The sequence below is a fragment of the Dermochelys coriacea genome, chromosome 1 (genome assembly GCF_009764565.3).
Source record: "Dermochelys coriacea isolate rDerCor1 chromosome 1, rDerCor1.pri.v4, whole genome shotgun sequence".
NCBI classification, from domain to species: domain Eukaryota; kingdom Metazoa; phylum Chordata; order Testudines; family Dermochelyidae; genus Dermochelys; species Dermochelys coriacea.
In genome coordinates this window covers 329,963,500-329,990,826 of record NC_050068.2, presented here as the reverse complement: position 1 = coordinate 329,990,826, position 27,327 = coordinate 329,963,500, and the positions used below count along the sequence as shown (strand labels likewise).

At 41.4% G+C, this 27,327-nt stretch overlaps 1 protein-coding gene across 9 annotated transcripts in view; it reads right to left on the bottom strand.

Moving 5' to 3' along the window:
- Positions 1–27,327, bottom strand: part of PHTF2 (putative homeodomain transcription factor 2) — a 156,877-nt gene that overhangs the window by 24,426 nt on the left and 105,124 nt on the right. For 8 of the 9 annotated variants that reach the window (XM_038396671.1, XM_043497647.1, XM_043497639.1 and 5 more), the window contains 5 exons: positions 27,016–27,174; positions 16,872–17,090; positions 8,889–9,017; positions 7,142–7,414; positions 4,537–4,668 (listed from right to left, as the gene is read on the bottom strand). In XM_038396671.1, coding sequence (XP_038252599.1) covers positions 4,537–4,668; positions 7,142–7,414; positions 8,889–9,017; positions 16,872–17,090; positions 27,016–27,174 — 912 coding nt within the window. Of the gene's footprint in view, positions 1–95; positions 1,413–4,536; positions 4,669–7,141; positions 7,415–8,888; positions 9,018–16,871; positions 17,091–27,015; positions 27,175–27,327 lie in introns of those variants that run through there. The other variant, XM_038396688.2, reaches the window with a different exon arrangement.

Genomic DNA, 27,327 nt, shown 5'->3' with positions numbered 1-27,327 from the left:
CAAAAGATTATCCCACATAGCCATACTATGTTTCTACATGTGAAAATTCTCATGAGGAAGGGATGGAAAAAAAGAAAGGTCTGGGACAGGATAATATGACAGGAAAGGCGTGTTTTTATTATTTTCAATAATCTCACTCCTACTTATATGTACAGCAAGATGATCCTGTAAAACTGGTTTTTTTCCCTCCTTTTACGAATTGAGTGCCCTCTGCTGGATTGAAAAATATGTACGTTATGAACATACATTCATTTTTACTTCCCATCTTTCTTTTCCCCTGTGAAAATTTTACTTCTCTGTTGCATGAAGATGAGAAATGTAGGAGTTTTTGATTATGAGGCATATTTACTTATTTGGGACACGCTTAGAACCCGAGCAAACAACATATAATTTCTCCTGAATCTAGTGACTCCATTTTTTTTCTGGATAATGATCAAAGTATTGAGAACAGCTTGTCCTAGCACAAAGCAGGGTATATTAGTGCATGTGTGACAACTGTGGAAAAAACAAAAAAGGGGAAATGAAAATACCACATGCAAATGTCATTCAAAAATCTCATTGTCTTGAATCACAACAGAACATACAAGCTGCGTCAAGGCAGTGTCTCTCTTTGCTTCATAACTCCCCACATTATATAACCCACAGTTTGCACAAGCTGGCACAGTTGGCTCCAAACAGGCTCTGGAACAGCAGAATTGTACAAATCAAAAATGAAGTGCTTTGGCAAAACTATCCAGGAAATCTTTACAATAGAACACATCTGCATTCTGGATGGCTTTTGGCAGCGTTTTCATAAAGCAATACATTCATCCACAAAAAATGCATGGGAGAACTGACAAATTTTTTTTTTGGACTACAATGTAGTCTACAGTTTATTAGTCGATTTAATATGTTACAGTGACCAAACGAACTGCATATACAGTGAAACAAAATTTTGGCTCTTGATAGGTTGAACACAGTTATATAAACAGTCTAAAGTTCTACTAAAAATAGTTCTGTGCTTTTTTCTTTTATTTAAAAAATTTCTTTGGATGATCATAATGCGCTCTGCTTAGGAAAATACCTTGTGACCATTTGAAGCTAAAGTTTGTGCAGAGTGTCTGATAACATCTTGTCTGATACACCAGTGGCTCTGGGCTTATAGGTAGAATTCAAAGTTTTTATTTTGACCTTTAAAGCATTCCTATATGGTTTTGGTCTGATGTTTTTTAGAGATTGCCTCTTTCATTATTCCATATTGTAACAGTTGTGATCAGTAGATTTGCTTGAAATGGAGCTCCCTTGACAGAGATGAGAAGGAGCTGCCAGAAGGGCACTCTCTGTGACAGTCACTCAACTACGGAATAATGCTTCCTTCTTTGGTCTTCCGGAGTCCAAACTGGTTAACCTTCCAGACATGTTGCAAGACTCTCCTATTTTGAAGGATATGTGGAGAGGGAACAGGATGAGGTGAGGAGAATTTGTGAATTATACTATAATAGTTACATGGTGAGAACAAAGTATAATTATACAAGATGGTAATGAATTTCCACCAATTTACCAAACCACTGATTGTTACATATAATGAAAGGAGAGCCTGAAGCAATGGACAGATGGTCCTAGTAGGTATGGTTCTCTTTTTTTTTTAATTGCAGCGTTGAAAAACAAATACTGCAGTACTAAGTAAGCGACTACATAAAGTGAAACTGTTTTCCATTGTCGGAGAGGTGAGAAATAAAGAGCATAAGTAGTAACAAGTGAGCTGTATTTCAAAACTATCATACAATATTAATAATATTAGTAATATGAGTAAACAAACTTGTTTACAACATTTTAAAGTTGACAGTTCCCTTTAAGAAAGTGGTATTGAAAGGGTTCAAAATGAAGTCATGTCCTGACCTTTCTGAAATGGAAGCTTGGTGGAAGCAAAGGGGAACAGACCATTTCAGATCACAAAGGAAAGCGGAAGACCTCCTTGCCTCCCAGAAAAAAAAAATGCATTTTTAACAATGGTATACTCTGGATAAAGTTAGCATTCAAAGATATAACTAAATTGAGAAGTCTAGACATTGTAGCTTTTTTATATTTAATCTTAGAAAAGGAAGCTTATTTCATTAAAAAGTCCAAATAGAAAATTTATTACTTGACATTTTCTTTCTGGGACTAATCTCTTTCCCCGATAGTCACACTACACCTCACTTCCTGCAAAGGCTGGAGGCAGTTGTCTTTTCCATAGGGCTCTAGGGCTCAGCTAACCCCTGGAGAATCTCTGTGCTGGAAACTGAAGCTGCAGATAAAGATGGGTGGAAGACACCAGATTCCCTAGAAATCACTACCTGCATCTTATCAAATCTTATAAATATGAAGGAGGCATCACAGCAATAAATTCTGCTATTTCTGATGTAACCACCTGGCTCAATCAACTTCAGGTGAAATTGTAGCTGCTGCTCTCCCCCAGTCATATGAAAGAAGAAGATGATCTCTGTTTTCTACAGAGAAAAGAAGTTCCAGTGATCAGGGCACTAGCCTGGGATGCTGAAGTATTGGATTTGATTCCATGCTGTGCCACAGACTTCTGTGTGACTCTGGTCAAGTCACAGTCTCCATGTCTCAGCTTTCCACCTATAAATGGCAATAATAGTACTTCCCTATCTGAGATGTTTTCTAGACATAAATACATTAAAGATTGCAAAACACTCAGATGCAGTAGTACTGGATATCTATTGTGGGTTCTTATACTGTAAGATTAGATAGACTAGATAGGAAAACTAATTCTATGTTCACCTCAACTATTAGGTGGATTATTCTTGAAAGAGGATCAGGGAATGCTCTTTCAAGTTTACGATGAACCTATGTACTTGGCGTATAGAAGGGGTCCTCTGGGGTCACTTCCTGCAAGATCCTTGAAGATAGTATTCTGGTAAATATGTCATCTAAGAGCAGGTTTAAATGAGTCTGTAGAAACCTTAGCTGAACTGTTAGCAGAACCAACATCTTTATAAACATGCTGTGAATAAGTTGTTAGAGAACACTCCTGAGTCCAGAACTTCCATTTGGAAAGAAAACTGAAAATTATTTGCTAAGCAGCTCAGTTACTTAAGAACCTGGGATGATACCTTGAATTTTTTTTTTTGGAGGTGGACTGGACCTTGGACTTGGGTGGGGGACAGGGGGTGAAGTTTTGGGCTTTATCCTGAAGAACTGATGATAAGGAAGGATGATTCACTTTGTGGAGTCCTAAGGAGTGAAGAAGAGGATTGATCTGCCCTTATGGAGAAGTTTCTGGAAAAGCCTTCATTGGTATGATGGGAAGCAGAAACCCTAACAAGCCATTCCGTGGAAGAAGAAGGGTTTGCAAACTGGGAGTAATCATAGCAATGCTGTCTTTTTATGACTCTTGAGAGAGTCTCCTTGTAGATGGAGCTCCTCCTTATCTTCTGATTGTTCCATCTGATTTTACTCTTGAGGGCATTCTGCATCAAAACATTGAAAATTCTGCACTTGATATTTTAAAATTCTGCAAAACTCTGCATATTTTATTTGTCAAAATAACACTATATAATCATGCCAGTTTCAATTATTTTGGTAATTTATTTCAAAATACCTGTCAGCAAGTATGTCTAACAAAACAGACACACAAAAATTCCCCCAGGAGTAGAGAGTTAAAGAAACCCCCCATCACAACCCAGTTCCTGTTTCTCTGACCCGTCCCTCCCTTCTCCCAGAGTCCAGCAGGGGGCCAGACACCCACAACCCCTCCCCCACCCAGAGCCCTCCAGCAGGCCCCCCCCCCAGCCAATACACCCACACACCCTCTTCCCCAAAGCCCAACCGCAGGCTCTCCCCCACCCCTCAGCCCAGATACCTGCACCTGGTCCTCCCCCAGAGCGCAGCTGCAGAGCCCCCCTTTGCCCATACAACCATCCCACTCCCCCCCAGAGCCCAGGGATCCACAGGGAGAAACAGCTTAATGCTTGGTCCCAGGCTTGCACAGTTTCCTGCGTGCCACCCTCTCCCTTCCCTCAGGGCATGCTGGGAACAGCAGCTGCCAGGAACCTTCTAGTTCCCTCTCTCTCCTCCCAGCAGTGTCTTCTATGTGCAAGCTGGGGCTCTGCTGAGTCCAGTGGCCCTTAGTGGTAGCTAGCAGCACTGCAACCCATTTCTGTGGGGGAAAGGAAATTCTGCATGCACAACGTTAATTTCCACAAAATTCTCTGTTGCGCAGTGGCAATAAATCATATTCCTGGGGGAATTTTTCTGTCATAAGGGAGTTCATGATAAGGAAGGAGACTAAACCAACACCACTGGAGTGAAAGAAGGGTACAAAGGGCTTGGTCAGGACCAGGAGCCTGTTGGAAAAGTCTGAGCTAGCTTTGTTTATTGCAACAGGTATAGCCCAAATGTCTTGGTCTAGGAGAGAAGTGAGGATATTGAAAAGAAATTAGCAATTCACAGGAGGGCAGACCTCAGTGCAACAATATCAGCAGCTTTCCAACAATGGGACATGGATTTATATTAACTGTGTAAGAGTGTTAGGAAAAAATATGGTCATTCTACCTTCAAATAGGACCGGAGAGAGAGCCACATTTTTATATTTTCCACTTTCTTCAGCCGGAAGTGAGGAATCTCTGATTTTCTTGCCCTTCTAGCAGATGTTAAATGACCAAAGAGTTTGGCAAAAAGAAGCCTCTAAGAGAGAGGAACAAAATTTTACAGTTAAAGTGATTATAAATTCATTAAAAAAAATGCCGTGAAACAAAGCTGAGCTCAACATGGCTTATCAATTTACTTTCATATATTAAACATGCTACTTTAAAGAGCACAAATAGAGGTAGTGCTATACTAAAAAGAATACATCAATAAATTATATGAATCCATTAATGTTACAAAATAGGAAAATTTAACTGTGCTTGCCTGAAAATTTGCATTTTACACAGATCCATTACAAGTAGAGCTGGGCAAAACTTTATTTGCAGAAAAATGCAGTTTTGGGTCAACCAAAAGCATTCACTAATTCATGTCACATTTACCAAATAGTTTCGACCATACACACACAAAACAAATAAAACCCAGAACACATGCTGAGTGAGATTCCAAAGAAGCAGGGGATTCTTCCTTTGAGAGGACTACAGAGTATAATGCACCTCTCATTGATTTTTCCATCAGGAAGAATTTTAAACACGGCTCTCTGGCTTTTGGGATGCATTCTGAAAAAGACTTATAAAATCACATACTTTCTGGGCTTATGGCCTTTTCCCAGTGGGGAAGAAAGGTATTTATTGTATCCTTCACTTATTGGAATGATGCACAACAGACAGGTTTCAAAACCTGGAAATTCTGAGTCAGCCATAGGGCTGATAGACCTGGCATTGGGACAGCTAAATAAAAACAACCCAACTCCATCTCTCTCGCATAAACACAAACACAAAGATATATATACACAGACATATATTTATTTTTGTCAATGGGCTAACAATATATATATATGAAAAATAAAGAAAAACTAAGTATAGTAACTACACTAGCTATGTAGCCACACAGACACTACAGTAACTAAAAAGACACTGAAGTTAGTCTATCTCACTGTCACAAGCTGTATGAAAAAAACTGAGTAGTGGTTCAGGGTCAGCTCCACCCTTTATGCTATTGGAGGCAGAGAGCAGAACGGCATGCAGAGTTCATTTGCAGCTCTAATAGACACTGCTAGTTAAAAGATTTCCATTCCTGTGTATAGGGCACATATGTACTAGGATCCACATGCGCAGATACTCGAAGAAGAATCTGCACATTTAAGCAAGGCAACCCAGAGTGAGAGCTGAGCAAAACAGCCTGGTAAGGAGTAAGTGACCTATAGCTAGTTTCTTACGTGTGGTAGGAAATCTCCATCCCAGTATTTTCCTAGGGAAGACGGGGAAGGATAAGTAGTTATAGCTTATGTACAGCAGCCACAGACCTCCTAATTATAGTTTCACAGAACTCAGTTTTCTGCCTAAAAGATTATCTGTCTTTTTAAAATATATAATTATATTATTTAATCCCTTAACTCTGATGTGGACAACTGGCCTTCCTTCCTTCCGGAAAAATCCCCCCCCACCCGCCCCCAAGTCTTTGGTATGGTCTTTTCTATCTTTATGTGCCAACCCATGCTCTATGAAGATGAACAGGGAACCAGAGCGGATTTCAATTATTTACATCCCCTTTGGGAATTTGTCCCTATGATCTCACTTCAGAGAGAGGAACACAATTAAGCTAAGACACTCTTCCAAAAAGATTTCCAAGTGGTTGCAATCTCTCTGCCCTCAAGCAGGCAGGGCTCATTGCCTTGTCTCCCCAGTACAGATCCCTTCTGGATCTCTCAGGTAAGGTACCAGGGGATTCAAGAATGGACTCCCCAGAGGCTCTAATCCTATCTAGTGTACGGAATCTATAAAAAACAGATGGTTCTACATTCCCTGGATGGCCCCAGCCTGGGATGTCAGTAGGGATCTCCTGGGAGGCCTGTTATTGAGACGGCAGCAGGGAGATGAAGCCGGGCCTGACTATCCAGTGTTGGCAATGTACATGCTATAGCCAATGCCCTCCATACACTGCCTGAGGGGAGGCAGAAGAGAAGAAGACACCTGAGCTCCTCAGTCAACGATTTAGACACTATTTTCCATCTGGAGCACGGCCCCTCTGGCATCACTCCTGTTGTGCAAATAAGCTGCTTGCCTCTGGAGATGGCTATTCTAAACCTGGCTGACTCCTTTCCTGTACAGGGTACAGGGGGACTGAGGGAAATTCAGCTCTGGGACATTGCTGAGAATTAGTTGGAGAATTATTGAGCTAAAGTGTTAATCAGAAATTTGAAATAAAAAGATGAAAGTTTTACTCAGAAAAAACTCTGTAGCAGGGGTATCTTAATGAGCCACTGGTTGTAAAGGAGGCTGATAAAACTAGAGGGAACTTCAAAGGGCAAGGTGTTCCCCTTCTGCTAGTGACTGACAGGTCTGGTTCTGCCCCCAAGAGAAGTAGTCTGAAGTGTCCACTATAATGGATCTGTGGACCTTAGAAGAAACAGTATAAATTGTTTATGCCCAACAAAACTCATCAAGCATAATACTTAGTTTTCTTTTTCTTCCATAAAGGAGTGTAATAAAGAGAGGTTTGATAGTATACTTACCTGTTTGTATGTTCTCTCTGCTACACATAGCAGAAAAAAGAAAATCCATACAAGGGACACACGTACTACAAAACTTATTATAACCATAGAAAGAATCAGTAGGTCTCCATTTGACCCAAATGCAATAATATAAAGTTCAGTAGCAGAATGTGTAGCTAGCTGTTCCAAATCCTTAGCTTGGGAAAGTCTAAATATAAATGGAGTTAAACCCAGGATTAAAGAGATTACATTTCCAAAAATCTGGTATCCTATTCCTGGCATGTGGCTGTTCACCTAAAAATGGGAGAAATAAAGTTATCCATTAATTATAAGAATTAAGCTCACGCCTATTAGTGTCACAACTTAGTTATTACTTCAGCTTAGCAATGATAGTTCCAAAAAAAGCCATACAAGATGTAAAATATTTATTAAACACCTTCAAAATATACTGTTATAGAAACAGCATGCACCTTAAATACACAAAATGACAATGAAACTGAGGTTGAGGATGGATAGGTAGCTATGAAAATAGGTAATGCACACTGAAAATTAAGTAAGTAAATAAATTTAACCTATAAATTATTAGTTTTTATAAGTAACTAAAACAGATGATAGACTCAGGGGCAGCTGAGTAATTTTATTAAAAATAAAGACAACAGTGAAGTAACATATGCGCCAATCAACCTAATTGCTTTGTTTACATGTTGTATCTTGTCCTTCCCTGCATCTTTGTCTTTTTAGATTGTAAGTTCTCTGCAGGCACAATGTCTTCCTAAATGTTTGTACCCCACCTAGCACCATGAAACCCGAATCCTACCTGGGTGTGTTGGTGTTATCACAATATAAATAAATAATAGAGGGCTATATTGTCTATATGGATAAGGCACATGTGGTTCACCTAAGCGTGTAACTGTATTGCCTTCTAATGGTTTGCCCACGGAGAAAAACGTTCTCAATACTGCTAAAACAAACTAAGGGTCTCTTTAGCTAAAGTTGTGTATGTCTGGATTTGTAATTGAAGTCTGTTCTATCTCTGCTGGTGTCCGTATTGGTACAGCATATGAAGGGGTAGTCAATAGGTAGACCACAGGCCAAATCCAGACCATCAGATGCTTTTGAACGGACCCAAAATCTTTTTATTTACTTATTATCATTATAGTTTTTTTAATAACTATTCTGGAGTCTGGATGTTGACCAAGAAATTTGGACCTTGACAAAAAATAACTGACTACCCCTGACACATGGGGTCATATTGGTCTTCTTTAAGAGGAGAATTTTATTTGGGAACATTTCGGTGCAATCAGACATAGCATCCATTTTCTTAAAGATTTATTTCATAAAGTAAGCAATATTTTTCCAACCTTAACTCTAGTTTTCAGATATTTATATCTATAGCTGTATCTCTAATATATTTCTAATTTTTGATATTCACATAAAACCCAGAAATGAAATTAGTTGTTCCTAAGAGCTGGGGGACCAACATTCACAGAATGTTTAAAGTGCCTGAAAACAAACCAAATAAAGACTAACAATTAAGCTCACGGCATGGATATATGGTAATTTGAATCTAAAATGCATGGTTTTAAGATCTGAGATTCAATAACTCTAGTAACCACCGATGGTGACAAAATGAAATCAGAATGAGATCTCATAGAGCAAGACTTCTAAAGATATTTCCTGGAGATTATCAGAGAGAAAATCTGTCCAAAACATGATAAATTCTGTGCTAATTATAGTTTGCATGGAGTAAAAAGAAAAGAATACTCACTCTGTTCATTATCATGCCGCTGATTTCAAGTACTGACATATCAGCTTTCTTGCAATCATTACCCTCCCATACAATAGCGCTTACTTTTTCTAGTCCTGGATTGGAACTATGGAGCCAGGGCAAATGACTCTATAAAAAGCAAGGATATTCATTTGTATATAATAAGCATTGTATAGTTCACCAAAAAAATTTACTTCAGTGTCAATACTTCTGCTGACAAAAGAAATTACATCAGATTCTGTCTTGAATATTGTTGTAAAGAGCTTTCATATGTATCAGATCATCATAGAATCATAAAAATGCAAGATTGGAAGGGACCTTGAGAAGTATCTAGTCCATCCACCTACACTGAGGCAGGACTAAGTACATCTAGACGATCCCTGACAGGTATTTGTCAAACCTGTTCTTAAAAACCTTCAATGACAGGAATTCTACAACTTTACTTGTAAGACTAGACCAGTACTTCACTATTCTTACCGTTAGAAAGCTTTTCATAACACCTAATTCTCTCTTGCTGCAGATTAAGCCCATTATTTCTTGTTTTATCATCTTCAGTGGACATGGAGAGCAACTGTTCACAATCCTCTTTATAACAGCCCATAACACATAAGAAGATTATCAGTACCCCCCACCCCATCAGTTTTCTTTTCTTAAGACTCAACATGCCCAGTTTTTTGTTTGTTTTATAACCTTTCCTCATAGGGTGCCAGTCAGTTTTCAGAATCTACTTTCCTACTCTTTCCTCAATCGCCTACATCCCTTCTAGTTGGCATGGTCACAAGTAACCTCAGATCATTGGGTGTTCAGTATAATATATCTGGGCTACACCCTGCAATTCCTCGAGCGCATCCTCAAAAGGAGTGCTTCTGGCCTCCCTGGTGTTTCGCAAGGCCAGGCTGAGTGGGCAGACGGGAGCTGGAGGGGCCATGATGACTTTACCTTCTGTCTCCAGAAACCCTACCGGGGAGGCAGGGGATAGCCGGAACTGCTTTCTTGCCGTCTGCCGCATGTGCAGACCAAGCGAGCAGAGGGTGGCTCAAGAATTGTTGTGTCCATGCAGCTTCGCATCCGTTTTCCCTGAAAAGAGCCCGTTTCCTTCAATGGGAAGGTTATGGATGGAGGACTGCATTTCCTGGGACAACTTGAGGACTGAAGCCAGGAACTGTGCCTCATCACTATGTCCGAGGCGACGACCCTGGCCGTCAAATTGGCTGTGTCCCAGGCCCTCTAGAGAGGGCGCCTTGCCACTGCAGTACCCTCTTCCAGGAGGGTAGCAAATTCCTGGCCCAAGTCCTGAGGCGGGGGAGTCTCTGAACTTCTTGAGGGAGTCCCACAAGTTAAAACCATATGTCCCCAACAAAGCTTGGTGGTTCAACACTCTAAACTGAAGGCTGGCTGTTGAATAAGCTTTTCTCCCCAAAAAAGGTCCCCTCCTGGCGTCTTTGTTTTGGGGGCTGGAACTCACTTGCCCTTGCCTGTCCTTTTCGTTGGCCGCAGATACAACAAACAACCCTGAGGATGCGTGGGTGGGTATACAAATACTCGAACCCTTTAGTGAGGATGAAATATTTCTTTTCTACCCCCTTGGAGGTGGGTGGGATAGAAGATGGGATTAGCCACAGGGCCTTAGCGATCTTTAGAACCCCTTCACGTACCAGCAGTGCAACCCAAGATGGGGCTGCCACCATTAGAACATCAAAAAAGTTGTCTGATTGTTCTGCCAGTTCCTCCAATTCTGAGCCAAAATTCAAAGCCACCCTTCTAAACAGGGCGTGGTGCTCTCTAGGCATCGGGAAAACTAGCATGTGAAGGCCCTGCTACTGCCTCATCTGGTGATGAGGATGATGATTGCACCACTGTGGAAGGGCCTGGGGCACTGTCCCCCGTAGGGGAGGGCTCCCTTGGACTCCTCTACCCCAGCATCAGAGTCCACGCTGCGCACCCAACTTGGTACCGTCGGTGGAGGGAGTTGCTTCTCCGAAGCCACAAGGGCGAACTGGTGTGAGAAAGGCATCAGCATCGCTGGCATGCCCCACATGTTTCAATAAGGCCATTGGACTGGCCACTGACCTCTGCTGCCATGCTGGCACTGTAGGAGCCAAGACGGTCTCCTGTGCCCACACGGGTCGCTGCTGCCGTGGCAAGGAGCTAAAGTCCCATTCCGACCCAGACGAGTCCCCTTCCGGTGACCAAGGCGGAACTGTAGATGCCTTGGTCTGGCAGCTGATACTAGGATCGGCAAAGCAGTGCCTCGAATAAGGTGATTGGCACCTCTCTGAGGACTGGTGCCAGGGACATAGATATTGGTGCTGCAAAGGTGAGTGGTACCACACCAGTGGAGAATGATGCACGGATGGAGATCTGCGCTGGGACGTCAGCTGGTGGGAGGATGATCGGTGCCTCACTGCAGGTGATCTGCACTGTGCTGGTGGAGACCAGGACCGCGGTGCCGGCAACCTGGACTGTCTGCCCAGAGACCTCGGTCATGGAGTTGGGGAGCGCTGCCTCTGCTCTGGGGACTGACAGCATTTGATTGCCCTCTGAGGTGGTCCCATGACTGATTTGCCCTTAGCGTGGGGAACCTTAGGTACATCCAACACCATACATGGCGCAGGCGGCACTGGAAAGGCTCTCTGGTCCCTAGCCACCAGGAGGGCCTCAGACGTCAAAGGCACTACCAAGTACCTGGGTCCCCTAATGCTCCCTAGAGTCCCCTAGGGGGGAAGGGAAAGAGGGGCTGGGGGATCCAGATGGAGAGGCACTCCCTTGAGGCTCTGGAATGAGCAGGCAGCCTGAACTGGTCCTTTGCCCAGCGCCCATTGTCCTTTCTTGCTTGGTGCCAGGGAGCCTCCCTTTCTCAGGCGCTTCTTGGGCACCAGCAAAGGGGAGCGGTGCCGGGCGGAGCCCGGTGCCAGTGGTATGCTCCTCACCGACGCCAAGGTGCTTGGCGTGGAGTTAGAGGAGGAAGGCTCCAAGGCTGGACAAAGCATGGACTCCATGAGGAGGGCCCTCAGATAAATGTCCCACTCCTTTTGAGTCCTGGGACGAAAGTTTTTGCAAATTTAACACTTGTCCTTTGTGTGCGACTCTCCCAAGCACTTTAGGAAGCTGCCATAGGGGTCGCTAAGAGGCACAGGCCTATTGCAGTCTGAACAGGGCTTGAAACCTGGAGACTGGGACACGCCCCGCCCCGGGGTAAAGTGCCTGCAAGGACTCTAACTTACTAACTCTTACAACTTAACACCTAATTACTAACTAACAGCTATATACAAAGAGAAGAGACAACGGGTACTAGAAAAAACACTATCCACTTGGGAGGCAAGGGGAAGGAGCTCCAACCTACACGGCAAGAAGGAACTAAGCGGTTTTAGTGCCAGCAGTGCCTCATATACCAGTGCATGAGCACAGCACTCCAGATGGCCCCAAAGCTGGCCCAACGGATACTGCTAAGGCAAAAATTCTGACAATTGTGCACAAGGTCATGCACACATCTAGAATGGAATTGACATGAGCAAGCACTCAAAGAAGAATCTGTTCATCTCTCTCCATTGTGCAAACTGACTGTTTCCAAACTTTCAAGCAGTTACTGATTCATGAGAGGACCTTCCCTCTTAGTCCATGTTTGCTTACTTTGCTTAAAAGCTTTTGGTGAAGGACCCTGTCAAAGGCTTTCTGAAAATCCAAGTATACTGAATCTACTGGATCACTCCTATCCGCATGCTTGTTGACTCCCTCAAAGAATTTTAATACAGTAAAAGCTTTGTTAGCCGGCATATTCAGGGAAATGGGGGGGTGCCAGTAAATCAAAAATTGTGGTTAACTAAAAGGGAGGTATAGTAGAGGGCTCAGGGCTGAGGTGAGGGAGGAGGAGTGGGTTCTGGGAGGGAGTTTGGGTGCGGGAGGGGGCTCGGAGCAGAGGGTTGGGGCACAGGAGGATTTTTGGGATGCTGGATTCAGCATTCACCTTGGGCGGCTCCATGCAAATGGTGACATGTCCCTGCTGCTCCTATATGGGCTCTGGCTCACGGAACCCCCGCACCATTCCTCTGCCTAGGAGTATTGACTTTGTCCAGTGGGAGCTGCAGGAGTGGCGCCTGAAGGAAAAGACAGCGCGCAGAACCACCTGGCCATGCCTCCAGATAGCAGCAGCAGCAACATGTCACCGTTTGGGGGGAGCCGCCTGAGGTGAGTGCCGCCCAGATCTGGCACCCCAAAACCCCTCCTGCTCCCCAATCCCTTGCCCTGAACCCCTTCCCGCACCCCAAATCCCTCCTAGAGCCCCCTCCCGAAATGCTGGATTACAGAGCTTTCCAATTGGTAAAGTGCCAGCTAACACAGCTTTTACTGTATATTGGTAAGGCATGATTTCCCTTTACAAAAGCTGTGTTGACTCTTCCCCAACATATTGTGTTTATGTAGGTGTCTGATAATTCTATTCTGTACTATAGTTTTTAACAAGTTTGCCCAGTACTGAAGTTCAGCTCACCCAGGATCTCTGCTGGAGCCTTTTTTTTTTTTTTTTTTTTTTAAATCAGTGTTACATTATCTACCTTCCAGTCATCCGGCGCAGAGGCTGATTTCAGTGATAGGTTACATACTACAGTCAGTAGTTCTGCAATTTCATATTTGAGTTCCTTCAGAACTATTGGGTGGATAGCATCTGGTCCTTAAGTGTCATCCGGCACTTAATTTGTCAATTTATTTTAAAAAATCTTCAATTGATGCATCAATTTGGGACAATACTTCAGATTTTTCACCCAAAAAGAATAGCTCCAATGTGGATATCTCCCCCACATCCTCTGCAGTGAAGACCAATGCAAAGAATTTATTTAGCTACTCTGCAACGGCCTTGTCTTCCCTTAAGGTTTCTTTAACACCTTTGTCATATAGAGGCCCCACTGACTATGTGGCAGGCTTCTGATGTACTTAAAAAAATTACTGTTAGTTTTTGCATCTTTAGCAAGTTGCTTCTCCAATTCTTTTTTGGTCTGCCTTACATTTTTACAAGTTACTTGCCAGAGTTTGTTCTCCTTCCTATTTTCCTCATGAGGATTTGAATTCCAAATTTTAAAGGAAGTCATTTTGCCTCTAATGGTCCCCATTACTCTGCTATTAAACCATGGTGGCATTCTTTTCATTCTACTACTGTCTTTTTTAATTTGGGATATACATTTAATCTGAGCCTTTAATATGACGTATTTAAAAATAGTCTCTGTGCTGCTTGCAGGCCTTTTACCCTTGTGACTACTCTTTTTAATTTCCATAAGTGAAGTTAAATGTTACTGAAGTGGTGTTTTGTTTTTGTTTTTTTTTTAAATTTTCCCTTCCTACAAGCATGTTAAATTTAATTACATTATGGTCACTATTACTGAGCTGTTCAGCTATAGTTATTTCTTGGACTAGATGCTGTGCTCCATTTACGACTAAATAAAGAATTTCCTCTGCCTTTGTGAGTTCCAGGACTCGCTTCTACAGTCATTTACAGAAGCAGTCATTTACGGTGTCTAGAAATTTTCTCTGTATCATGCCTTAAGATGACATTTACACAGGCAATATGAATATCGTTGAAATCACCCATTATGATTTCATTTTTTGGTTTGTAGGTTGAGATGTCATCATTAATATATTTGCGCTATCTGGAGCTTTTTAGAAATCTAAGGCTATGTCTATGTTATATCTACACTTGGAGTGCTTTACTGGTGTAGGAATACTGGCAAATGCTCCTATTGGGAATGCAGCTATACTAGCAAAACAGTCTATATTTGGGGATTTTGCTAGCACAGCTATGCTTTATCTCTGAAAATGCCTTACCCCAAAATGCAACTTGGGAAGGCTACAGAGTAACAAAATGTCTGGAAGTGCTGGTGATCTTGAAGAACCTGGTTCTTTCAGAACAACGCCCTCAAAGACACTGACATCGGTGTACTTTATGGCCCTATCTATACTGGCAGTGGTATGTAGGGTGTGTGAAGGTACATGCTGTAGTAAAAACGCAGGCTGTGTCCACACTGCAGCATGTAGCTACACGCAGCAACAAAAAGCAGTGGCAGGGAGGAGGCAGAGGGAAGTTGCCAGATACTTTCCCTGTTGCTACCCACTGTGACAGGAAAAAGCTCTGGCAGCTCTCTGCAGCGGGGGAAAAGCTCCAGCAGCAGGACGATAGACAATGGACAATGGAAAGGCTCTAGCAGCAGGATGTTAGACTGCTAAAAATATCAGTGTAGACAAGGGAAGCACTGTTTGGGTGTGTAGAGAGCTGTGTAGGATATATACTCTGAAGTTGTGGTGTGCCTTTACACACGTAAGTACTGCCTCATTGTCTTCACTGCTATATATACACACCTCTGCTAGGGGTGTGTGCTGCATATGTACGCTACACACCATCATAAGCATAGACATAGCCTAAACCAGGGATCTCAAACTCAAATCACCACAATGGCCACATGAGGACTAGTACATTGGCTCGAGGGCCGCATCACTGAAACCTTTTCATACAATGATACAAAAGTATAGTCAAAAATGAAAAAAAAAGGAAGAATAATATAGTATGCTATTAAAAGTCAATGTATTAACTTTTTAAAAACTAATGTGAAGAGGAGTTTTAACATAATATAAACACCTGTAACTATTCCTTATGTGGTCAGTAACACTGATGATGATCTACACTAACAGTCTATCAACATAGCTGTAATGGCTGGAACTTTTTAAAGTAACTATTCATACAAAATATGTTGCCACTTTTAACAAACATTCTTTCCAACTACTCACAACGAAGAATCATGCATGCTAAACTTCATACCTCAGACTGCTCATCTAGTCCATGAGGCCCCGCCCCACCTCTTACCACCCCTTCCCTGCCCCCATTCCAATCCCTTCCCCAACCACATTACTAAAATGACCTTTAAATCTGGTTAGTTGTAGGGACAGAGTGGAGTGGAATTTAAAAACGATAAAGGATTTTCCTTTCATGGAGTAAAAACCACTGGGAGCATTCTCCCTTTTTTTAAAAAATGCACAAATGAACATTTTCTGTGCAAAAACAAACATCTGCAGAAAAGTAAAGATAACACATCTGGTATAATACCATTCTATTGTAAGTTTACTTATTTTATTCTTGATCTGAAATTTAAGTAAAGTGTAACTCTAAATAGAACAAAAGATAGTAAATAGTAAAACTAAAAGCTAAACTGCAATCTCCATTTTTGTCAAATATGCAAATTAAAATATTCAGTTTATATTGGAAAATTATTTTTTCTTTTTTCTTTTTTTAAGTTCTAACACAGCTGCTGTATTTGTTTAAAAATAACTGTTTAGGAAGTATACGCAAATCATACAAGAACCAAAATTACAATATTAATCATTACATAACAGAATATATATTTTAGAGAAACTGATGAATTTTAAACACTTTTAATACCCGTATTTTCTAAATATGCATGTGAATGTATACAATTTTCATTTACAGCCCCATACGTAAACTAAGAATGTCTCTAAGAAGTCCTGTTTGATCTGTGTCTAATTCAAAGATTAGTTTTGTAAATCTGCACTGCAGTAATGAAGTATAATTGCTCTGATCATCATGCATTCATGAATTGTATGACTGTCTTACACTTATCTATTAATAGATATTGCCCTTAAAACAAAAAATTAACCTAAAATAAAATATGTTAATGTTATGCTGAGTTAGAAGCAAGTTAAAAGCTGTGGTGCCTTATAGGAGTTGTAGTTTTGGTGCTTCATGACCCCCATATTCCCTCTATGGGCGAGGCTCCCTAGCTGGACTACATCTCCCATGATAAAATTTTCCATGTTTTAAAGGATTTAAATCAGAACGTTGCTACTAATTCAGCATTTAATTTCTGTTATTTTCATTTAATGTAAGTTTCTCTCCCCAGTTCTAACTCCTGAACACTTCATAAAGCTGTTAGGACTGCAGGTAGCGAGTACTCCATTAGAAAATAAAAATAATTACAGGACACCAACCTGATGAAATGGGTCATCTCTATATTCTTTTTTCACACAAGGATTAACCTGAGGGTTTTCTACATCTGTCTCACTGGTACAGGAAGACCGGCATTCTGCACAGTGCAACAGATCTTCCCATAGCACATCTTCTGTTTCCGATTCAGGCCTTGTGCTCTCAGAATCCTGTCTGGAACTTGAACATCGTGAACTGCAACTAGTACCTGATTTAGGGGTATCCTGCAATTAAGAGATACACTGGCATTAATTCAGTTTAAATACTCCATCCTCTTTATTTAAAATGCCAATTACTAAAGTTAACTATAATAAATCCACTCATTTTAATTTTCCAGTTTCACTGGAAATAGAACAACAAACAGTACAGGTTTCAGAGTAGCAGCCATGTTAGTCTGTATCCATAAAAATAACAGGAGTACTTGTGGCACCTTAGAGAGATTAACAAATTTATTTGAGCATAAGCTTTCATGGGCTACAGCCCACTTCATCGGATGCATAGAATGGAACATATAATAAAAAGATAGATAGATATATACACATACATAAAGAGAACGTGAAAAGGTAGAGTAAGAGGCTAATTAATTAAGATGAGCTATTATCAACAGGAGAAAATAAAACTTTTGTAGTAATAATCAAGATGGCTCATTTAGACAGTTGACAAGAAGGTGTGAAGATACTTAACATGGGGAAATAGATTTAATATGTGTAATGACCCAGCCACTCCCACTCCCTATTCAAACCCAAGTTAATGGTATCTAGTTTGCATATTAATTCAAGCTCAGCAGTTTCTCGTTGGAGTCTGGTTTTGAAGCTTTTCTGTTGCAAAATTGCCACCTTTAAATCTGTTACTGAGTGGCCAGAGAGGCTGAAGTGTTCTCCTACTGGTTTTTGAATGTTATGATTCCTGATGCCAGATTTGTATCCATTTATTCTTTTGCATAGAGAACATCTGGTTTGGCCAATGTACATGGCAGAGAGGCGTTGCTTGCACATGATAGCATATATCACCAGAAAACAGTTGTCTCCTATTTACATCGAAATTAAAATTAAATCAGTTTAGTTTCCTTAAATTGTAGCTGTAGTTGATCATGTAGATTTATTATAGCCATATAGGCATATATCACATTGGTAGATGTGCAGGTGAACGAGCCCCGATGTCGTGGCTAATGTGATTAGGTTCTATGATGGTATCACTTGAATAAATATGTGGACAGAGTTGGCATCTGAGGGATTGGAGCAAATGCGGTTGTATCTTAGAGCTTGGCTGTAGACAATGGATCGTGTGGTATGTCCTGGATGGAAGCTGGAGGCATGTAGGTAAGTATAGCGGTCAGTAGGTTTCTGGTATACGGTGATGGTTATGTGATCATCACTTATTAGCACAGTAGTGTCCAGGAAATGGACCGCTTGTGTGGATTGGTCTAGGCTGAGGTTGATGGTGGAATGGAAATTGTTGAGATCAGGGTGGAATTCAGAGATATGAAGGTCAGAAGGGACCATTATGATCATCTAGTCCACCCTCAAGGGCTTCTTTTCTAGGCATCCAGACAATGAAGATGTCATCAATGTAGCGCAAGTAGAGTAGGGGCATTAGGGGACAAGAGCTAAGGAAGCGCTGTTCTAAGTCAGCTATAAACAGTACAAGTATTATTAAGAACTGAAGTTAATCAGTTCCAATTTCACTATTGCCTTTGTAGGCTACAAATAATTATTACACACTATAGTTTAAATATTCCAATCTACCTCTTCCACATAAGTATTCTAAATGTGAAAGAGAAAATATATTTTGAGTTAAATCGCTTGAGTTAACTGTGATTAGTTGACAGCTATAATTCCAGCTGATTCTTTCAAATGTCCTTTACCACCACAGGATGGATTTATAGGATCAGTGGTTCTTCAAGTAGATGCAGCCATGTATTCCGCTAACTGGAAATTGAGGCTTGAGTCATGTACATAGAATTAACATAGAAATATGTCTGAGAATCAAGAAACCTTCATTCATAACAATATTTTAACAGAAAAAAGAAAAAATTTAGATGGACTTTGTCAGCATTTGCTGATTCATCGAAATCAAAACATTCCAGGGTACCATGTCAATTTTGACGAAATTTCCCCTGAAACCAGGGGTTGTAGATGAAGGCCACACATTGAGTGGATGTTTTAAGAGAACTATCCACAATGACTCCAAGATCTCCTTCTTGAGTGGCAACAGCTAATTTAGATCCCTTCATTTGATATGTATAATTAGGATTATGTTTTCCAATGCGGATTACTTTGGATTTATCAATATTGAATTTCATCTGCTATTTTGTTCCCCAGTCCCTATTCTTGAGACATCCTTTTGTAGCTCTTTGCAGTCTGCCTGGGACTTAACTATCTCGAGTAGTTTTGTATCATCTGTGCATTTTGCCACTGCACTGTTTACCCCTTTTTCCAGATCATTTATGAATATGTTGAATACGACTGGTCCCAGGACAGACCCCTTTGGGACACCACTATTCACCTCTTTCCAGTTTGAAAACTGACCATTTATTCCTATCCTTTGTTTCCTATCTTTTAACAAAGTTACCAATCCATGAGAAGACCTTCCCTCTTATCCCATGACAGCTTACTTTGCTTAACAGCCTTTGGTGAGGGACCTTGTCAAATCTTTCTGAAGATTTAAGTACACTATATCCATTGGATCCCCCTTGTCCACATGCTTGTTGACCCCTCAAAGAATTCTATTAGATTGGTGAGGCACAATTTCCCTTTACAAAAACCATGTTGACTATTCCCCAACAAATTATGTTCATCTACACATCGGATAATTTTGTTCTTTACTATAGTTTCAGCCAGTTAGCCTGACTTTAGTACCGGGCAAATGGGCCTATAAATTGCCAGGATCACCTCTGGAGCCCTTTTGAAAAACAGGCATCACGTTAGCTATCCTCCAGTCATTTGGTACAGAAGTTGATTTAAATGATAGGTTACAGACTACAGTTAATAGTTCTGCAATTTCACATCCGAGTTCCTTCAGAGCTCTTGGGTCAATACCATCTGGTCCTGGTGACTTATTACTGTTTAGTGTATCAATTTGTTCCAAAACCACCTCAATGACACCTCAATCTGGGACAGTTCCTCAGATTTGTCACCTAAAAAAATGAATCTTGCTACCATGGTATTGAAGAAGACTGATCTTCCCTGAATGGGAGAACGAAATGTTGAAAATGTTGCCAGATGCACTTTCAATAAACTGAACACAAGCCCCGACGACTGAAGGTGCAGCAGGTACTCCAAAATGTCCCGGGTAGAAGCCAGTGTTGGTTGGATTCCACAGGCTAATGACCACACTGAAAATCACTTCCATTTCACTGAACAGGCCATCTTGGTGGATGCTTTTCCACTGTTAAGGAGGACTTGTTGAACAGCCAAACACTGCTCTCCTTCCTCATTTACTTACAGTAGAACCCCATTTATCTGAGCCTCTGTTATTCGGCTCTCCGTGTTAAGTGAACCAGCAGCTGCCTCAGGCTAACAGCAGCGGGGCTTGGGTGGTCTACTCTGGGTGGCTGGTGGTTCGGTTAACACAGAGAGCCACATAATGGAGGCCTGTATAAACGGGATTCTACTGTATATCAATAAAACATTGTGTTCAACTGATAGCTATATATATTGTGGCTATGAAAGCCACAGTGTTCCATTTTAACTGCATTAAAAAAGCAGATTTATTTTTAAATCAGCAAATTTTGGATTTTTATCACGGAAAACTAGAATCCCTGCTTCTGAGTGAGTAGGTTGGGACAGGGAAGCAGCAGTATGGAAAGTTGAATACACAGCGAAAGAAGGTCAGAGAGCCGGCACTATTTCAGCCACACTGGGGTAATGAGAATAAGCTTGGTCCGATCCAGCTTGAGTTTAAGGATGAGCTGAGGGATGATTGGCACTGAGGGAAAGACGTACAAGAGAGCTGACCACCAGCTTGGACTGAGGACCCCTTGAAAACAGAACAGACGATATTTCCTGTTTTCCCTTGCAACGAACGGGTTGATTGTTGGGATGATCTAAGCTATGAAGAGGACCAAGAGCACACTTGTTTTCAGGGACCACTCATGACTCAGGAAATACCTGCTGAGATGGTCTGTGATATGATTTTGAACCCCCAGGTAAGCCAATGGCTATTGGAGTAATGTTCTCCACAATGCAGAACTGCCACAGTCTAATTGCATCTAGGCAGAGCAACCTAGAGCACGTCCTCCACCTTATTTGTTCACATAGCACATCATAGTGGTATCATCAGTAAGTACGTGAATCACTGAGTCTCTGATACTGTCCCCAAAAGCATGACATGTATTGTTGATGGCCTGAAGCTTCAGCACATTGATATGGAATGAGGTCTCCTGCTCGGAGAACAGTCCCTGTACCTTCAACGACCCCAGCTCTGCCAGCCAGACCACCAGGTAGGCATCAGTAACAACCAACTTTGTTGGTGAAGGCCAAACAAAAGGAATGCCTTGGCAAACATGCTCTGGATGAATCCACCATTGCAAAGACCCCAAAACCACCAAAGGAACACAAACCAGTCTGTCTAGAGGATGAAAAGTAGAATGGTAGATCATCTTGAGCTACATTTGAAAGGAGTGAAGGCACAGCCTTGGAAACCAGACCACCTGCATGCAAGAGAATATGTAGTCCAAGAGCCTCAGACATGTCCAAACTGTCATGGAAGGCTGAGACAGAAGACCGAGGTAAAGAGGGTGAATTATCTGAAAATGGTCTGTCGGCAGAAATGCTTTTGACATCAAGGAATCTAATATAGCCCTAATAAGTGGGATTTTTTGAGTGGGAGTCAAAGTTGACTTTCCAGTGTTTAGGATGAGCCTTAGATGGTCAAGCAAGCACAATGTGGCACAGATGTGAGCAAGAACTTCATCTCTGGATTTGCCCCTCAATGAACAGTCATCCAGATATGGGAAGATGTAAATTTCCTTCTTCCTAATATTTGTTGCAACAATGATGATGCATCTGGTAAAAAAAAAAACAGGGGGACAAAAGAGTTGAATGGAAACACTGTGTATTGAAAGAGGCATTCCATCAAGGTGAATTGAAGGAGCTTTCTAAATCACTGCATGAAAGTAGGCATCCTGAAGGTTTAGAGCAGCAAGCCAGTTGTTCTGAGACACTGATGGAGAATAGTTCATAGAGTGACCATTTGGAACCTCATGTACCTGATATATTTGTTGGAGGCTGCAAAGGTAGAAGATGGCTTTTATTCCTTCCTTGGATTTGGGTATTAGGAAATACCAGAAATAGAAGCTGTGATCCTGGTGGAACCTCCTCCTTCACTCCCAAAGCCAGCAGAGCGCAGACCGGCTTGAGGAGCAGTATCTCATGAGTGAGGTCCTTGAAGAGAGGCAGGAAGGGAGGTTGTGGAGAGGAACTAGATGGCATAACCCAGTCTGATAGTGCTTAGCACCTAGCTGTCAGTGATAATTGAGCCTCAAGCATTGTGAAAGCAGGCCAGCCTGTCCCCAAAAGCAGGAAGATGAGGAGAGAGAAGCAACGATTGGAACAGTGGTCTGGACAAAGAAGTCTGCTGCTGCTGTTGAATGCCATAGCGATGCCTCCCCACCACTGGTGTATACACCCCTAAAGACTGCAGCATAGCCCTCTACCAGCTCATCAGCTTTGTCTAAAAACAGCATTTGGCTGCCAAAGGGCAAATTCTTAATGGCTTGCAGGACATTGCAGAATTCAGGCATTGCTCCAATCAGTAAGTCCTCCTCATCGTGACCATGGAGGCTACCACCCTGGCATAGGTGACTGCAACATTCAACACAGATTACAAGGACGTCTTAGTCACCAAGCAGCCTTCAGTGACAAATACCCAAAATTCCTCTCATGAGGCTTCGGGCAGCTAGTCTGCAAATTTTGATATAGCGGTCCAGTCAACACAACTGTACACGGACAGCAAGGCTTGCTGGTTAGCAATTCGCATCTGTAATGAAGAGGAGGTGTCCTGCCCAGGAGGTCCAGTCATTTAGAATCCCTATCCTTGGGCATGGACCTAAACCTGCCCTGCTGAGGTCTATTATTCACCACAGTTAGAACTAGGAAATTTGGGGCCAAATGGGAGTAAAACCCCTCAAATCCTGGCACGGGAATGAAATAGCTCTTTTCCATGCTCTTAGCTGCAGGCAACACTGAAGCCAATGTGATCCAGAGGGCCTTAGCTGGTTTAAGGAGCGCATAATTGATAAGGAGAGCGTCTGTCCCAGGTCAGATGGCTGCAAGACATCCACTAATTTATGGGTGTTCTGTTGGAAGAGCTCCACTTGGATACTGAGGGAAGCAGTTACACTGCAAAAGGTCTTGCTATACCTTAAAATCCTTCAGTATGGAAAAGCAGCACAGAATCATCCAGAGATGAAGGAGAGGCCCTTCACTGAGCCAAAGCTGGATCCTGTTCCAGGGCTGATGACTCTGGAGGCTTCACAAGGAGGACTGCCAATGCCTGGGCCTTCAAGCGAGATGAAGAGCAGGATCTCTGCAACCAAGGAGCCTCTCAGCGATTCCATGGAGGTTACTGGCATGGATAAGGCACTGATGGTCAGTAGATGTGGGGCCAGGGGCCTCAATCCCAATCATGAGATGAGCGTCAATCTTGCTACCCATTTCTTCAGAGAAGTGCCTTCTCTGGAACATGAAGCAGCAGCACTCTCAGAAGCAGAGGGTGATCTTCAACCAGATGCCCGCTTCAGGCCCTCAACATGGCCTATTCAAGCATGTGCTGTTTCAGGCAAAGGTCCCAAGCCACTTGAGTCCATTTTTTGAACAATCTGCAGATCGCACAATGCTCTTTAACATGGGCCTTGCCAAGATAGAGTGGTGGGAATCATTGTTGGAGATCACTGTCTCACATGAAGGACAATGTTTAAACCTGGTGAGGGAATCACCAAGGAAAACAAACTAATATGACGAATACTAATCTAACAGTAGGGCCACATTTACACTATAAACTTACAATGGTATAACTACGTTGCTTAGAGCTGTGCAAAATCCACATCCCTGAGCGATGCAGTTATACCAACCTAACCTCTGGTGTAGACAGCACCGCCAACAGGAGGCCTTCTCCCGTTGACATAGCTACCACCTCTTGCGGAGGTGGATTGACTACGCTGACAGGAAACGCTTTCCCAATGGCATAGCAATGTTTTCACTGAAGCAGCACAGCAACACCAGTACAGTTGCACATCTACAGCATTTTAAGTGTAGACCTGTCCTCAGGGTACTACTAAGTATCAAAAACAAGGGAAAAACTAAACTAGTTGATAGGTTCTGAGATTAAAACCATACTGAGCTCTGACTCCAGCCACAGGTGGTAAGAAGGAACTGAGGGGTGTCCAGGTGGTGCTGCCTCATGTAGCATGGGGAGGAGCAATGGCCATGAGGCATGAGCATCACCCCTCTACATGTGCAGCTAGGCAAACTTCTCCAGATCCAGTTAGTGGAATACATGGCTGCGTCTACTTGAAGAACCACTGCTCCTATAAATCCATCCTGTGGTGATAAATGAGATTGGAAAGAATCAGCTGAAATTATAGCTGTCAACTAATCACAGTTAACTCAAGTGATTAACTCAAAACAAATTAACTTGATTAAAAAATATTATCGGGATTAATCGCTGTTTGAATAGCATTGTTAAACACTAGAATACAAAGTGTACAGTGCTCACTTTATATCATTTTTCTTGCAAACATTTGCACTGTAAAAATGATAAAAGAAATAGTATTTTTGAATTCACCTCATACAAGTACTGCAGTGCAAGCTCTTTATCATGAAAGTGCCATTTATAAATGTAGATTTTTTTTTAATCTAACTGCACTCAAAAACAAAACAATGTAAAACTTTAGAGCCTAGAAGTCCACTCAGTACTACTTTTTGTTCAGTCTATCGCTAAAACAAACAAGTTTGTTTACATTTACAGGAGATAATGCTGCCTGCTTCTTATTTACAATGTCACCTGACAGTGAAAACAGGAGCTCCCACGGCACTTCTGTGGCTGGCATTGCAAGTTATTTACATGCCAGATATGCTAAACATTAATATGTCCATTCATGCTTCGGACACCTTCTAAAGGACATGCTTCCATGCTGATGGTGCTCCTTAAAAAAATATGTTTATTAAATTTGTAACTGAATTCCTTGGGGGAGAATCGTATGTCTCCCATTCCATGGTTTTACCCCCATTCTGCCATATATTTCGAGTTATGGCAATCTCGGATGATGACCCAGCATATGTTGTTCGATTTAAGAACACTTTAATTGCAGATTTGACAAAATGCAAAGAAGGTACCAATATAAGATTTCTAGAGATAGCTACAGCACTCAGCCCAACATTTAAGAATCTGAAGTGCTTCCCAAAATCTGAGAGGGACAAGGTGTGAAACATGGTGTCAGAAATTTTAAAAGAGCAACACTACAATTTGATACTACAGAACCCAAACCACCAAAAAAGAAAATCAACCTTCTGTTGTAGGACTCAGAAGAGGAATATGAACATGTGTCAGTCCATACTGCTTTGGACAATTATCGAGCAGAATCCATCATCAGCATGGAAGCATGTCCTCTGGAACGGTGATTGAAGCATGAAGGGGCATACATGTTTAACATATCTGGCATGTAAATAACTTGCAATGCCAGCTACAACAGTGCCATGCAAACCCCTGTTCTCCCTTTCAGGTGACATTGTAGATAAGAAGCAGACAGCATTACCTCCTGTAAATGTAAACAAACTTGTTTGTCATAGCAATTGGCTGAACAAGAAATAGGATTCAGTGGACTTCTAGGCTCTAAAGTTTTACATTGGTTTTATTTTTGAGTGCAGTTATGTAAAAAATAAATAAAAATCTATATTTGTAAATTACACTTTCATGATAAAGAGCTTGCACTACAGTACTCGTGTGAGGTGACTTGAAAAATACCATCTCTTCTGTTTATTTTTTACAGTGCAAATATGTGTAATAAAAATAAAGTGAGAACTGTATACTTTGTATTGTGTTGTAATTGAAATAAATATATTTGAAAAATGTAGAAAAGATCCAAAAATATTTAAATAAATGGTATTCTATTATTGTTTGACAGTGTTATTAAAACTGCGATTAATCACAATTATTTTTTTTTTAACTTTAACAGCCCTAGCTGGAATACTAAGTATTCACTGGTTTGCTTTAAAGCCTGCATGCCTTTAACAAAAGGATACAAGTTGTTATCTAAGAATTCTATTTCCGTTTGATTCCCCACATCTGAATTTCATTTCTATGAAGGACTCCACCAATAAGGGAGTGCTGGGTTGCTGCTCTGCTCTTTGACTTCACTGCTCTTTGACTTCACTAGCTCTTTAAATCAAAACATTGGAACTTCTTTTGTTGCCATGCAACAGCAACAGTTGTGGCTTCCATAGCATACCCCATATTCTGAGTAATTGAAAAGTTAACCTTTTTAAAGAATGTACATACTCATATCTAGGGGAACCTCCACATTGGTGGATCCTCTCACAAAAGAACTTGTAGGTAGAATCAAATTCTCTTGTCTGCTCAGAGTTCTCCTCATATGGACTAATGGATTTATTGGAGATGATGGTAAAAGAAACTAGGGTGCAGTCTGAACTATGACATGGAGAAAGCACTAGTATCAACACAGTAATGACTAAAACAGATTAGGGAAGTCTGCTAAATCTCTGGCAAGAAAGTTTTCTCTCTCACATAAGAGGAAACTAATTTCCTAGATGAATGCGCCTCCAAAGGAGATGGTTGCTGCATAATGGGGCTGCTTCTGGAAGGCAAAATAGAAAGCAGCAAAGCTCTGATGTGATGGGGTGTAAGACATAACAACAGACCAATTATCCGTATTGTGGACAACCATCCCCATCCAAAGACATGAAAAACATGCTAAATTCAAAGTGACCCTTGTGCAAACTGGACACCAAATGGCAATGATTCCCAAAGACAATTACTTCATGGGAATATTTTTAACAAGCGTCAGGAATTATTAATATGGACAACCTAACCATTAAATTCCAGTGATCCAGAATGTGTTCAGAAGAAATAAGCTCAATGGAGATGTTGACAAACCAGTTACAAAAAGGACTTTTTGGGAAAAGAACATACCTCCACAGGGTAGTGTTTCTTATAATGGTGGGATTTCCTGCTTCGAAGAGCACAGTCACTAGAAGCACGTTCTACATTACGGCGTAAGGGATATCCAGATTCAGGTCCCTCCTCACTTGAAACTTCATCAGATACATTTGTTACTGTCCTCTGTGTATCCTAGACCAATTAACAAATTTACTATTAGTAAATCACACTATTTTTTCATAATGGTCTTTTAATTCATTTTAAGTACTGCAATCAATTTTCTCTCATCAATTCTTTTAATTAAAAATATTTAATAATCCCCTTTTGCTGAGTAGGGCATAGAAA